Genomic DNA, 14,914 nt, shown 5'->3' on the forward strand with positions numbered 1-14,914 from the left:
AATTATCTTTAGAATACATCATGTATCTTTTTTTATATGTCGAATTTAAAGTTGAAATTGTGTGTAATACATAACAGTGACTGTAAACTCAATCCCGTCCTTCTCGTAGCATCAGGATTGCACTGAGAAAAACAGCATGCTAAGGAAAGTAGCCATTCTGTAAGGAAACTAAAGACATTGTAAATAATACTGAGTGTTGGTAGTATGTTACTGAGGACAGCCAATAGGTTTGTTCTCATCCCAACAAGAATGCAAGACTTCAAACGTGACATTTTGGTAAGAAACCAATCTTTTCCCGCCCTTTTTTTATTAATATCATAGTCCTTTAACATAGTTACAATCTGTTTTTATGAAAATAAGTCAGTAGAAAGAATTCTTTAAAAAGTCCATCAAGTCGAGTCCTCCGTTTGTAGGTCCTGCTTTCATTTCAAACATGAGATAAAAACTCTCAGTCCCTCTGTAAAGTCTCAGCTCCACTCTGAAGAGCCACGGCGTCCAAACAGGACAGAGAGAGTCAATCTTTATTTACGATGGGCACAGGGGAAAGGTCTGTTCAACATGAAAAGATAAAAGGCTTGAATCTGAACACCACATCTGCTTTCCACTACTCCAAAATGAACCGGTAAAATCTTTGATCAGTTTAAGATCCCTGTACTTCATGTTACAGTCTGGGTTCACTACCTTCAGTGGTACATTGCTCTTTGAAGTACATTACCATGTATTTTTATGGGTGGGCCATTGGGGAACATTAAGTAACCCTCTTCTTTAAGGCCGTCTGTCAGTCTATGCCAGTCTGGAAGTAGGTTCTCCAGGCTTAGCCGCCCCAACGGCGCCCATCCTCACACTTAACCAAACTCTCCAGCTTGAAGTAGCCGAGGAGTCCAATGGTTAGAGAAGGCAGAGACTCATCTCCCAGACTCCACTGCATTTGAGTCTAGAGAAAGAGTTGTGCCCCTACAGGAGGAGAGTGTTTGGGCAGGCTGCCCCTGAGTGGCTGGAGCATATGATTGGCAGATAGCATCCAGTGACATCACAGAGGGGGCGTGGTTATGCTGGGTGTGGTTGGCATGGAGATGGATGAGGGTTTGTCCTCTCAGTCGCTGTCAGATCCTACTGCAGACGCTTTCCGTTTTCTCTTGGAAGCTTTGGGTTTGGAATCCTCTTCCTCCTGGAGAGCAGTCAACAAAGGCCATTTAAACAATGAATTGTACATCATTAACAATAATATGGCTTTCGTGATGATGTCATGTTGCGAGCGTGGATTTACCGAAGCGCTGCTGGACGCGCTCTCCTCTTCATTGCTGGGTTGAGGAGCCGCACCCTTGCGGGATCGAGGCGAGGATGCTGGGGCTTTGCGTCGAGGTTTGTGTTGTTTGGTGGAATCTTCATAGTCCTCAGCTAACGAGAAAAGATCACTGAACCTGGCAGAAGAAAAGAAAACGGTAACGATGAAGTAAGAAATGATAATAATTGTGCTTTAACAAGCAAAAGACACACCTCATTTTGTGGGCTTCATCGCAGCTGGCCTGAACATGCTGCAGGGCTTGTAATATGGGCGTCTGGGAGAAGACTAATGCAACAAGAAGAACATTGTTTAAATCAATATAAACAGTAAGACAGACAACCAGTACTTAGTGGCATTTTATGGCCTGGAAGAGTCTGCTGTTGAACTTACAATTGTTCTTGGTATTGCTGAGATTGAGTCTCAAACTGTCCAGATGTTCCAGCATCTGTTCTAGGGTCAGCTGAGCCAGTTTACTGCTGGAGCTCCTCAAACTTCACAAAAACACAGTACACAACTCAAATCATGTGTCGGTAGGATGTTTTTTATGGTTTTGAAAGGCTGCATTAATTTGACCAGAAACACAGTAAAATATTAGTGATTTTGTATAACCATTTTCAAATTTGAACACAATTTAAAACTTCATTTATTTCTGTGATTTCAAATATGCTGAATTAAATTATTTTCTTAAAAAAAAAAAATTAATTGCTGAACAGTGCTGAGCTTTAGAATGGTAGTGCATAAACAAAATAATGGGGTATGACTTGAATTTCTTTCCTTGTGCGTTTAATTATTTGAAGGACATTTAATAATAGATTTTTGAAATGGATCAAACCTAAGCAATATTGGCTATTTGCTACTGAGCCTTAAATAAGAGACGCTGTTAAACATTTTATCTTGGGGCCGTCACACTTGCTAGTCATGACAATGAGTGGGCAGACAACTAGCCCACTGGCAAGATCTTCATAATATTGGTTAATTTTACAGTATAAATATTTTATGTATTTTATATTTCTCCAGGGCTACAGACCCTGTGCTAAATCCACTGGAGCTTGAATCTCAATCTTTGTGTGCTCAACCCAGGGCCTTAAACACTCCACATCCATCTTTCAGTTGGGAGGGCTGAATATGTAATTACCTCTGTCGTTTACGGGGCATGCTGTTGTTCTTGATGAGCAGGGCTTTGATGTGTTCTCCCAGCAGGTCGTCGTGTTTCGCTGCCCAGTGCCGCAGGATGCTGGTGGTGAACTGATCCTCTTGGTGGTAAGGTCGGCTCAACACCATCTTTACCATCTCCTCACTCGGCCTTCAGCACAAAAAAAAAAATTAGGACTGTGTCCCACAGCAGACAAGATTAATAACCATTTGTGTGAAAACACTTACTTTTCTCTTCGTAACTGCAGCAGCAGGCAGGACAGAGCTTCTGGATGTTCTGTGAGTAGAGAGCGAAGATGATTACGGTAGGACCAAGCATGTGTAGATTCAAAGTGTGTCTATGGAGAAAGACACTTACCCTTGTATTTGAGGTGCTGTAAAATGGGGATGATGGTCTCCAGAGGGATACTGTGTGCTAGGAAAAGCTGCCATGTGCTGTACTGCTCAAACGTCTCCCAGTCTAGAGACTGAACTAAAACACACGGATGCACAGAAACAAAATGAGCTTGACAAAGCAATGGATAAATGTGTGCCACATTCACACAGATAAACAACTAGATTTTACTCTATAGCTTTTTCAGCACAGAGTGAAAAACTAATGTTTCCATTAAAGGGGTCATCGGATGCCCATTTTCCACAAGTTGATATGATTCTTTAATGTCTGAAAAGAAAAGTAACTTGCCATTTGGTTTGTAAGGTGTAACTGCAATTTGAACAGAGACTTGTGGGGTCAGATGGTGAACCATAAGAGCTTGAAAACTGCTGTAAACTTACTGAGGATGTTGAGGACAGAGTCTTTACGGAACATCACCAGATTACCCGTCATCACGTGACACATCAGCTCCTGAAGCTGTGAGTTTACAACAAGAGTAAGAGGTTACAAGAGATTTGAAGAAAAACAACTGTAATCAGTATTAAAGGGAAGTACAGCCAAAAATAGGATTTCTTTTCATCACTCACCCTCATGTCACATCCTTCTTGCTAGTCTAAATTAAATCTGATCATCTTTACAAACTAAATTATTTGTCTTTATGAACTTTCTGAAGCATCTGAAGATTTTTGGCATAATAGACTTTGTATGAAAGGACAAAAATCTTTCAACGGTTTAATTAAAAACATCTTCATTTGTCTTTCAAAAGCGAATTTAATTCTTATAGGTTTGGAATGACACGAAGGTGAGTAAATTTTTGGGTCAACTTTTCATTTAAATGTGTATATTTCAAACCTGTGCCGAATCAATGACAGCCACGATCATATTGAGGAGCTCTCCACTACGCAGGGTCTCATCTGGGAACTGTACAGCAGACACAGAAAGTCAAGCACGGCTGTGAAAGCCTCTGCTGCAGGCACATGGTGTTGGAGTATGAGGGGTTACCTCTGAATAGATGGAGGGGGTTAGGTAACACAGGAGCCTCACATCATCCTCCTGACAGGCCTTCATGTCCATCATCAAGCAGGTGTGCAGGTCGCCCAGAGCCGTGGCCTGAGCAAAGGACTCGTACAGGCTCATCTTCCCCGCCGCCGCTTTGCTGCAAAGACGCACAAAAACAGCTTAGAGTAGGGCTGCATGATTAATCGAAAGAAAAAGGGACTTATGTCTTAGTGTGCTTATCAAATTGCACAGGGTATATGCTCTGTATTTAAGGTTTTCATGGGTCTACTTGTATGCGAAAACCTGAGGTTGATCCCCAAAGGGTTTCGGACACAGGTTGGGTTCAGTATTAGTGGCCTCAAGTAATTTAAAATAATTGTGCTTTTTCCAAATAGACCCAATAACCTCTTACACAGAAATCCATCTTATAGATATGAGATCCATCAGGAAAAGCCACTCGCTTCATTACACTGCGTGTTGATGCAGGGCTTTTCTTTTTTATGTGCAGAAGACCTTTGCTGGAGATGAGGTGGATAGCGATGCAGACAAGACTAGTGAATTCAATGTTTATTGGGCTATTAACGTCATTTTTATCAAGGTATCATGTTTATGTTTCCAATCCACTGGTCACAACTGAAAGACAAACTCACAAATAACTTATCCATCAGGCAGGCAATAATATAAAGTAATAATAAACATGTAAATAAATAAATGAAAATCGAGCATCGCGTTAGTTCAGTCAGGCCACGTTAGTCACGCTTGCATCAGCTGACAGTCAGCTGTTCCTGACGTGTACCAATCCAGTCTTGACACCTATCACCTGCGGTCTATTTAAATTCCCATTTTCAATGTCTCTTCCATCGCATTGCTGCTTGCAATTAACTCCCTCCTCCAACCCCAACTCCACCAACTGAACCTGTAATCCGATCTAACTTTGTTCTTTCTTTACAGTGTCTTCATTGGAAGCAGTCTCTATGACATTTTGTTTACAACTCATGTAATTGTGAATTGTAATTATATATGCTTATTATGGTTCTGTTCTGTACCCCAGGGGGGTTTGTCTTGCTGCTCTCCAGGCTCTGTCCAAGCACGGTTGCATGGACAGGCGTGTGGAGTGTTGCCCAGAACATAACCATACCGCCAACACTAACTGTATGCAATTATAATTGTCATAAATATACTTGACAGAAGTGGTCCTGATTGAAGTAATGGAAATTACCAAATCAGTCAGCAGGACACCAGGATTTTACAAAATAAATAAAAATTCCACTTATGCACATCAGGTTGGGATGATTTGGGTCAGGTACAGATTTTAGGACCTGAGAAGACCTCTACTCTGTGCCTGCAGGTCATGCCGCTCTTGCGACACACATTACGTCACGAAGCAAAGAGGAAACTGACAATGCGCCGACAGACAAGACAGAGCAGGGTACTTCTACTATGAAACAAAGTCTCAGCTTTAAAAATGTGTCAGTGTGTTTGTTTTTTTTTGTTTTTTTTTAAATTCAAGCAATAAATACCGTTTTGTGGCTCTTTAATGTGTTGTGCAGCACCTCAGTTCAAGTGGCATGCGAAGCAATCACGTCTTCCTCTTTACTAGTTATAGCATGAAATAAACATAAATGAACATCAGAAGGTACTGTGTCTTGTTTAACCCATGGAAAGATGTCAATACACACCACTTTCAAGTTCAAGTTCACTCTCCTGTTAGGTTTGTTAGCCGAAAAAACAAAAACAAAGACTGATTCAGCATCATGATTGGTCAGATCACCTGTCAATCAAACTCCCTTGCGAAGGGTCAATTAACTCTCTATACCAGCATTTGTCATTCAAAAAGGTGAACCAGAATGGCTAAAACTGCTGATAAACAATGACCAGAGCCTTCTATGTTTGCCCTCTTGGGTGTGTTGTTTACTTGTTTTCGTCACAATGCTTTTCTTCTCATCTTTGCTAAGATGAAAAGTCAGTCATTGTGAGCTCCCTCAATGACAGGATTTGCTGCCAGTTCAACATGCTCAATTGGCCAAAAAACCATCGGTGGGGTCAGTCTAGTGCTCAACTATGGCCTGACACTGCTTATCACTTGGATGATATCATTTGGACTGTTTGACCCTACCTAGCTTTGAGGTAGTAGAGCAGATGATAACCGATTTTCGGCTGTTTCTGGTAGAGCTCGGCGAGCAGGTCCAGCAGGACAGAGAAGCCACTGTTGTCCTCCTGCATCTGACACAAGTTCCTGAAGATGAGACACACCGGCTTACACACAGACTCCTCCAGTGACCTGCACACACACAGCATCCCATTAGCCTCTTCATTAAGAAAAATGAACAATAGTGACAGGAAAATACGGAGGGCAATCAGGACACAATGCAGGCTGGAACCAAAGGCATATCTAACACTAACCACCACATAATGTGCAAACCGACCCGACAGGATGTCGAGAAAGAGAGGGAAACCTACTCTTCTGTGATCTCCTCAGGCAACACATCTCCTCTGAAGTGACTCTTAAACAGTTCAGCCAGACAGGAAGCTAGAGTGGACATCTGCTCAGAGTCAAAATCCTCCTGAAACAGAACAAATTAAAAAAAAAAAAAAAGTGTGTATCATTAGCCGTATTTAAAGCTCTGATCAAAATTTTCACCCGGAGCAAAGCTTACCTCTAAAATAAGATCCACAATTTCCTGCATGACCTCACAATGTGTTTCTGTGTCACTGAGAGAGAAAGAACCGTATAAATTGAGACTCATGCAATTGAGATCTTATTATAACTGTAATACATGTTATTAATCACGTGTCTCACCTTCCTTTCTGCAGCTGCAGAACCCTCTCTTTAAGTGCCTCGTCCAATTGGTCCACAAAAGGTGTGATGTCAGCAGGCTCGTCGATGTAGGTTTCCTTCAGCTGATGGAACCTGAACTCTCGTTTTTTACCTTGGGATAAACAAGCGTTCATATCATGCTGCACTGATGTGAACTGAAAATACAGAAGTGGGTCATGGGCATCATTCTGAGCCAGAGCCACTGATCTAGACTCTGTCATGATTGAATACTAAAGCAGAGAACATGCGCTCCACTCCAACGCTGTGAAGCCGAGCCATAATCGGTTGATCTGAGCTTCAGATCTAAAGTGTTATCTGCCATTACGGCAAGCATCTTACTCTTGTTGTTCAACTCTTCCTCATCATCACTGAAGGTAGCATCCGTGTGGTCATAGCAACCATCCTCCTTATCAAGCACATGATTGTCCATCTCCAAGGGAACAGATTCCTCCATTTTTACTACAAAAAGTACAGGAACAAAAATGTCCACAATAAAACATGCCATAACTTTTGAGATTTTAACTTTAATATTTCTATTTCAAACTACACTAATGGATCTCAACCAGGTGTCCTTCTTAACTGTGGTTTAAGAACCAGAATTTCTTTTAGAAAAACAAACAAACAACAGTATATATGGAATTTTAAAAGTAAGATTTTTCAACCTGGAAAAGTTAAAGAAAGTAATAAAATATTAATATTCATTATAAAAAAATCTCATTGACATTAATATTACTAGTAATGTCAAGCTCTAAAATATTTTATTACCTAAACATTGCTGTTCAAGTATTTAAAAAATGTCTCTAAAATCGCAGATGACGAGATAAGTTGTAAAATCAGTGGTAATATAAAAGTGTAAACTCTAAAAGACCAATTTCTGGAACTAGAGAAATTAATTATTTTATTAATTGTTTCAATTAAATATTAATAGAACATTAATAGATACACATACCAAATAATATTTTCTGTATCTAAAACAGTTGGAAACTGAGCAGCTTTGTTATAACAGCAAAGTACTAGAAATATCTCTGAGGGCCTTTAAATATAGTCCTTGACAAAGAGTCAGAAATGTTAAGGACCACTATACAAACTTCATATTTCTGCTAAAGCATTCACTGATGAGATGGGAAAGTAGATAACGCAAGCCTTAGCAAGACTTAAATTTGCACATCATTTATTCTGAACTACACAAAAAACATTCAGAAATCCCTTTTCCTAGCAAAAGAGGTCTATCAAGATTAATATACCAGTTTAGGGCATCCCAAATCATACTATGTTGTTTGTATAATATTTCTGGTGGACTAAATGGTTTAGGAGCTGTTGTTTTTGACATAACTGGGAATGAATCCATGTTGTGGAGCTCTGACCTTCAGTGGGCGGCGAGGGGGAATTGCAGAACTCTGGGAAGCGTTCTCGCAGCATAGAGCGCAGCTCACGGTCCAGTTTAGGGTTGTCAAACAGAGGCGCTAGGTGACTGAGAGAGCGAGAGTGATAGCAGGGATCATTATATTGAAAGCATCTCTAAACCAGCAGAGAGACATTCTTGATGAAGTATCTGTACGAGCACATGCTAATGAGTGTGTGTGTGTATGATAAACTCACGCCAGAACTCTCTTCTCCATGATGAAGTTTAGAGAGTTGAAGACGCCCTGCCGCACCTGACCCTCAAGAGGAGGGAAAAAGTTTGGGATGATCTGAAGTGGAATAAAATAGCAGGTTAACCCAAGATTTGAAAGACTGGAATTCACAACACACAGAACTTCCTCTGTAAATTCCTCTCATAATTTTTCCCCACACACATGGTTTTGGCTGCATTGGCAAAAAAAGGTAACTCTTTGGTATAGGAACCAATTCTCACTATTAACTAGTTGCTTATTAGCATGCCTATTATTAACATATTGGCTGTTTATTAGTACTTATAAAGCATGAGTAAGCATAAATATTCTGCTTGACCACATTCTACATCCCTAATCCTACACTTAACATCTACCTTACTATTAATAAGCAGCAAACCAATCTTTGGTAATTACTTTGTGTTCATTTCAAAATGCACAATAAATTGTGAAAATCTAAAGTTTTATTAATATTATAATAATGTTATGAACTAACAACTTTAAGCTGTATTTTTATTAATGTTAATAAAGATTAAGAAAATACTGCAACTAATGTAATGTTCATTAATGTTAGATAATGCAGTAACTAAAAACAAAATAAGATCGTATTGTAAAACATTACTGTTATTTCAAATGGAACGTCATGATACTTTGGGGAAAAAAAAATATTTAGAATAATATGTATAGATGAATTTTACACCATAACTATTTGATGTTTAAAGTTGTGTAAATTCTATTTTTGTGGCCAGTGCTCACACTACTGTGTGTGACATTAACCAGCTCTTAGACACAGTAAGAACTGAGAGAGAGTTTCTCACCCGACACATGAAGTCCAGTAGTGTGGCTGTTATAGCAGGATGTGGTTTCATGGAGTGATGCATCACCAAAATGGCTGGCTCTGAAAAAATAAGAGTCCGTAGAGAGACAGAGAGATATCAGAGGAAAATAAAAGCAGAGCATCGGCGACTGAGTGAAGGCAAAGCATGTGGTTTGTACATGTCTATTTGCAGAGTCAAATTTAAATGGCACAATAATGGCTTCCTGCCTCTCTTACCGATGTTCATGATGCTGTCTTTCTCTGGGTTGAAGAACAGCCAGTCGTAGAACAAGGCCAGTTTGGCATTAGATGCAGCAACATTAGACTGCAGAGAGAGATCGATTGATATGGAATCCAAAATGACATCTAGAAAAATATTACAAATTGAAGGTTTTTAGTATTTACTTACCGTGCAGGTAGTCAGGAGCCATCCAATGATCGCCCAGCGCGGCAGAATGTCAGAACTCAGCACTTCATTGGATGGATGCACCACACCGCATATGTAACGAATGAGGTCACAGCGCAGCGACTGGCTTTCAGCTGTGGACAGATACTGCCGCTGAAACCAGTCCTGATAGCGCTTCTGCTGGCCGAACCGAACCTGCAGCCAGGAAGAGCAAGAGTGTTTCAAGTCATAAACGTATTGTGGTTTCCAGTGTCAGTGTTTGTGTGTACTTACCCGTGAGGTCATGAACAGCAGCTTGGTCTCCATGTCAGGGGTGAGTCGACAGGCCAGAAACTTGCGTGAGGTTCTGGAGGTGAGGAGCTGTAATATACCTGCAGCAGGACGGGACACGACAGAACAATTTAGTTACAAACACAGATTTTACTGTGCATTCTATTTACATGCATTACTGTGTAAATTCCCTCCCACACACACCTGTGAACTGTGGGCTAAGGGTCTGAGGATTGTGCAGCAGGTCTCTCCACAGCAACTCCATCTCAGGAATACGAGCCACAATCTGTAAGAGTCGGACCAGATCCCTCCCGATGATAAAACACTCCATGAACTGTTAAAACACAGACACATAGCAACTTAAAAACATTGAAAGGCAACAAGAGATTAAACCGTAACAACAGCAAGAACATCTGTAATGTTACAGAAAAAAAAAACTGTTTTATGCATTAGAATTTGAGTGGATGGAAACAATGCATTTCAAATAAATTCTGTTCTTTTAAACTTTCTATTTGTCAAAGAATTTAGTAAAAAAATGTCAAGATTTCCACAAAAATACTAAGCAGCTGCAACTGTTTTTCTTTTAAACTGATATGAAATGATGCTGAAAATACAGCTTTGATCACAGGAATACATTACATTTTAAAATCTAATCAAATAGATAGCAGTTATTTAAAAAGGTAATAATATTTCACAAAATTGCTGTTAATATATTTTTGAAAAAATAAATACACCCTCGTTTAGCATTAAAAAAAAAAATCTTACTGACCCTAAATGTTTGAATATCAGTGTATATTATAGATATAAATATTGAATTTGTTTACCTACATGTCATTTGACCATTATTTGATGATCAATACCACTGTTAGTTAAAGCTCCAGTGCACTCAAAGACCAGGAACATTTACATAAGGTACGTACAGTCAATTTCGATTTCACGCTGTCTGTAAATCTGTTGAATAATTGCTGGCGCCTAATTTAATCACAGCTGGTTCAAGCCCAAGTCACAAGTTAAATCCCAAGTGCTGTCTTGGGAACTGCTGACCCAGATACAGACATCCCAATCCTGCTTTAGTGCCCTTGAGCGAGACACTTCACCTCTGCAGGCTCCAGGGGGAGCGCCCTTGAAATGAGTCTATGGTGGCTTGCTCTGAATAAAACCTATTTATCTTTCTTTTCATTCCTGGCCTTTTTTTTCTTTTTGCTTTTTATGAAGATAATATTATTAAATAAAGTTGTGATCCAGATTTAAAAGTTTTGCATCATGTGTGTATCTACACGATCAAAAAAAATGTAAAATAAAAATCAACTACATCGTGCAATCGTTTTTAAGCCTGAAAAGCTTAATTTATTAATAGTAGAAAACTGTAAATTAGACTTTTATGGTTAATACAGTATGACATAGTGAGATGGCAAAAATAAACATGCAATTTGGCACAGTTGATATGGCCAAAAGAAAGATTTTTAATGCTTTTAATATAATATAGCTTTTAATGTAAATCAGTGAAATCTTAATAACAGTATAACAAACGGACATAAAATCCTATCAGTTGTCATACCCCCAATAATATGTCTTAGCCCTGTAGTTTTCATTGTGGGGGTCAAAACATATCAGCGCAATGCAATATGATGATTGAGAGATGAACAAATTAATGCTGTGTGGATAATCAAGTAAATTTAAGTTACTTCAGTCGAGTAAATGTTCATCTTCAAATAGAATATTGAAATGTTTCTTACATTTACTTCATAAAAATAACTAAAGATTTCACAGCTAGAAGATGTGAAACATCAACGATCATTTAGACGACAGAAGACATGCAGTAGATTGTGTACAACAGGTTTTTCATAAGTTTTGATCATGGTAATAATTTACCCTAGCAATTTGCATTTCAAATATGATACAGTAGGCTTTGTAGGGTTAAATGATTAACACAGACAAAAGCAAAAATTCACCAAAAAAAAATTAAGCCTTGCACTCTATGTAATTAAAACATGCACACAAAATAGCAGCACTGTGTGCAGAACTCACCCTCTCTCTGAGCAGACCGATGCAGAAGTCCACCTCTCTCTGTCTGAGAGACAGCAGGTTTGGCGTCCCATGATCCACTATGAGCCTCAGGTACGTGTACACAGACATGGCCACCAACATCCCGCTTTTCAGCACCCACTCTCTGTCCATCACACAAACACATTCACGAAGCTGCCAATAAACTCACGCTGGTCTATATGCATGGACGTCGTTATCGCCCACAGTGCACCAGTCACACAGCATGCGGTCTCACCTCTGCTCCACTAAGATCTCCAACACGTTCTCTGCCAACCACATGTTCTTGTTGGAGATGTCTCCCCCTGCAGATTGACGCAAGTTAGACACACGATGTAGGGATACACTGTAAATATAGCATGATTTGCAGCTGTGTGTGAACGCACCAGCGATCTGCTTCATGAGCGTCATGAGAACCCCATCTGCTCCAATGACTCCGCTCTTCACCAGCTCTCGGATCAACCACACCAGCTGCCCACACACACACACACACACACGAGACCAGACGTCAGCACTGTGTTACTCTTAAATTCAGTGTTGTCACATGACATCAGACTGGAGCCCACCTGTGTACGGCACACTTCCTGAAGCTTGAGGAATTTCTCCATTAGGATCTGGTTGATTTTGATGAGCAGCACATTCATACCGTCCCGATTCACCAACGTCAGGTCTCTGTAGCACTGCAGGACACAACAACAATGTTAATGGTGGGATTCTGGGAAAACAGTGCAAGTAGAAGAGCTTTCTGTGGTATGCATGTATGTTTGTGAATCAGATCTTGTGTACGAAGCATCAACATACCCTCTGTGCTTGTGGGGGCTCTGTGAGCAGAAGCATGAAGAGACCCAGACACACCTCCTCATGCTGCTGTGGACCCTTACACACCTGAACACACACATTCTCATTAACCATCATCGGCTCTAAATAAAGCCGATTTCTTTAAGTGTTATCAAATTGTTTTTGAATTTTATTTTAGACCTTCTAGCCACTTTTATCGATCTCAAACTGCAAGCCAGTCATGAATGAAATATTAAAGAGGAGATAGGGGAGTTGGATCGGCATAATTTCACGTCAGATTCGATCCCATGTACCTCACGTGAGCACCACAGCTCAACATGCATTAACCGTTAACAAGAAGGCCTTGGCTAAATGTCATGCTGTTCTTCTGTCTGATAAAAAATGTTTCTTGAGCAACAAATCAGCATATTTAAATGACTGTAGACTAGAGTAATGATGCTGAAAATTCAGCTTTTCTGAATATTTATTGCTTAAATTAGCATTTCTTAAAGTATAAAAGGATGGACCTCCATACTATGAACAGCAAAGAGGAGCTCAATTTCACATGAATTACATGTGTAGGATAACAGGGTTCCGCATTTTTTGACCAGTGAATTTTTATTCATTTAAAAGCTGATTGATAACTGGCAGAAAAAAAATCTGATTTTAAAATAAATTTAAAAATCATGGTAATGTCTATGTCAAGCAATAGATTTAAATGATCATATTTAGCATACAAACTTCAACAATAAGAGTACCGGTAAACATATCTTCAAGTTATGTGGACATGGTTTTGTCTACGCAAACACTCAAAAAGAACAATATCTAAAGAACTGAGAAAAAAGTAAATTCTACATTAAAGTCTTTTTATAATTTTACAAATTTACATTACTTTTCCAGGCCTGCAAAAAAAAAAAAAAAAAGAAAAATCACACCTTTAAAATTCCGTTCTATGTTTTAAAATTCCATTCTATGTCCAGGTTTTTAAATCAGGATTTGGGAATTCTGGTGTGTTATCATAAGTGGGTGTAACTGATAATGACTCACATAAGCAGTGAGAGCATCATTGGCTTCCCGCTCTGAGAGTCCATTGGTTATAGATGTTGTGATGCTCACACACCTCTCCAGGCGCTGAAACACACACACACACACACACACACACACACACACACACACACACACATTAGTGAGTACAGAGCAATATGGATGGATACATGCCATGACAAAAACACCAAACAACAAAATAATTCTGCAGATCCCAATAATAGTTCATGCATAAATGGTCTAATCTCAATTAAAGGCATTCCTGCATTAATTTGTAATCCCTTCCCCATCAGAGAGTCACTGACACCATCAGCTGTCATTAGTACATGTATGACATGATAACATCATTGAATGTTCAACACACATCATGTTTACACCGCTGCCTCAACTCCTTCCTTTCTATCTTAATGAACAGATAAGATAATAAAAGACTACACAAGCCATCCCTGCAACGATCAGCCCTGTGCTACAAGTCTGATAGTGTCAACTTCTCCATTCTGCTCGTCCTTTTGTTATTGTACTTAGTTATCCCCATGTTTTTCTCCGCAGACGTGTGCTGTGAAGGACGCACTGGCTCATATGTTGACGACCGAGGGTAATGAGTCGATCCCTACCTCCTCCAGCTCATCTTTGGCGTCCAGGCTGGTGGACACCAGAAGGCGACCCTGCGCTTTACCCTTAGCCGACGAGGTCTCCATCTCCTCCCGCCTCGCTGCGCCCACACACACGGGACCTGACGGGGGTTTGGGGCGCTGTTTGAAACCCTTCCCTCACTGTTTCCGTGTGTCTGTGGTGATTGTGAACTAGTTAACCCTCTCTCCGCCCAGTCCTAGGCGCCTACAGTGTGTTTACGACTCTTAAATCGCCACCTTCGCGCGACCGCACCAGTGTTTCCACAGTGTCCGACTGTAACAATTCAACTTCCGCAGGGCATGGAGGCTCAGCGGAAGTGTTCCGAACGCGGAGTGAAGGCGGAGCGGAGCGACTAATTTATACCAATCGCGTGCTGGGTATTTTGATTGACGTGGCAGTTGACCAATCACGGTGAAGGCACTGTCAGCGAGACCCGTTTGACAAAAAGAAGCTTGTGCAACTTGATAAGAACGCTGCTTCTGTGTAAACATGTGGGTAAAAACGAAGACAGACAGAAACCTATATAAATGCGTGCTGACTTTTAAATATGGAAACAACAGACATTGTGTCGTATTGGGGCTCTCCTCTTAACAATATTATTCGAATATTTATATATATATACTATTATAATTAACCCAATAACAAAATAAACAACAATAATCGTTATTTTATCATTAATTATAATTA

General features: G+C 40.0%; 1 protein-coding gene across 1 annotated transcript; it reads right to left on the reverse strand.

Annotated features, from left to right (window-relative positions):
• Window positions 1-266: 266 nt before the first annotated feature.
• LOC132145587 (integrator complex subunit 3-like) lies at window positions 267-14,551 on the reverse strand. Its single transcript, XM_059556716.1, has 29 exons — window positions 14,209-14,551; window positions 13,598-13,681; window positions 12,575-12,658; window positions 12,340-12,453; window positions 12,160-12,244; window positions 12,012-12,078; window positions 11,759-11,900; window positions 9,935-10,064; window positions 9,734-9,831; window positions 9,464-9,655; window positions 9,292-9,379; window positions 9,056-9,135; window positions 8,227-8,318; window positions 7,992-8,098; window positions 6,967-7,086; window positions 6,610-6,739; window positions 6,467-6,521; window positions 6,270-6,373; window positions 5,926-6,090; window positions 3,813-3,966; window positions 3,663-3,731; window positions 3,212-3,287; window positions 2,796-2,909; window positions 2,666-2,714; window positions 2,421-2,588; window positions 1,676-1,776; window positions 1,498-1,570; window positions 1,268-1,421; window positions 267-1,168 (listed from the first exon to the last, which is right to left on the reverse strand). Exons 1-29 carry the CDS (start codon window positions 14,290-14,292, stop codon window positions 1,094-1,096), a joined length of 3,054 nt encoding a protein of 1,017 aa, XP_059412699.1. The 5' UTR covers window positions 14,293-14,551; the 3' UTR covers window positions 267-1,093.
• Window positions 14,552-14,914: the final 363 nt, after the last annotated feature.

The sequence above is a fragment of the Carassius carassius genome, chromosome 8, assembly GCF_963082965.1.
Source record: "Carassius carassius chromosome 8, fCarCar2.1, whole genome shotgun sequence".
In the NCBI taxonomy this organism is placed as follows: Eukaryota; Metazoa; Chordata; class Actinopteri; order Cypriniformes; family Cyprinidae; genus Carassius; species Carassius carassius.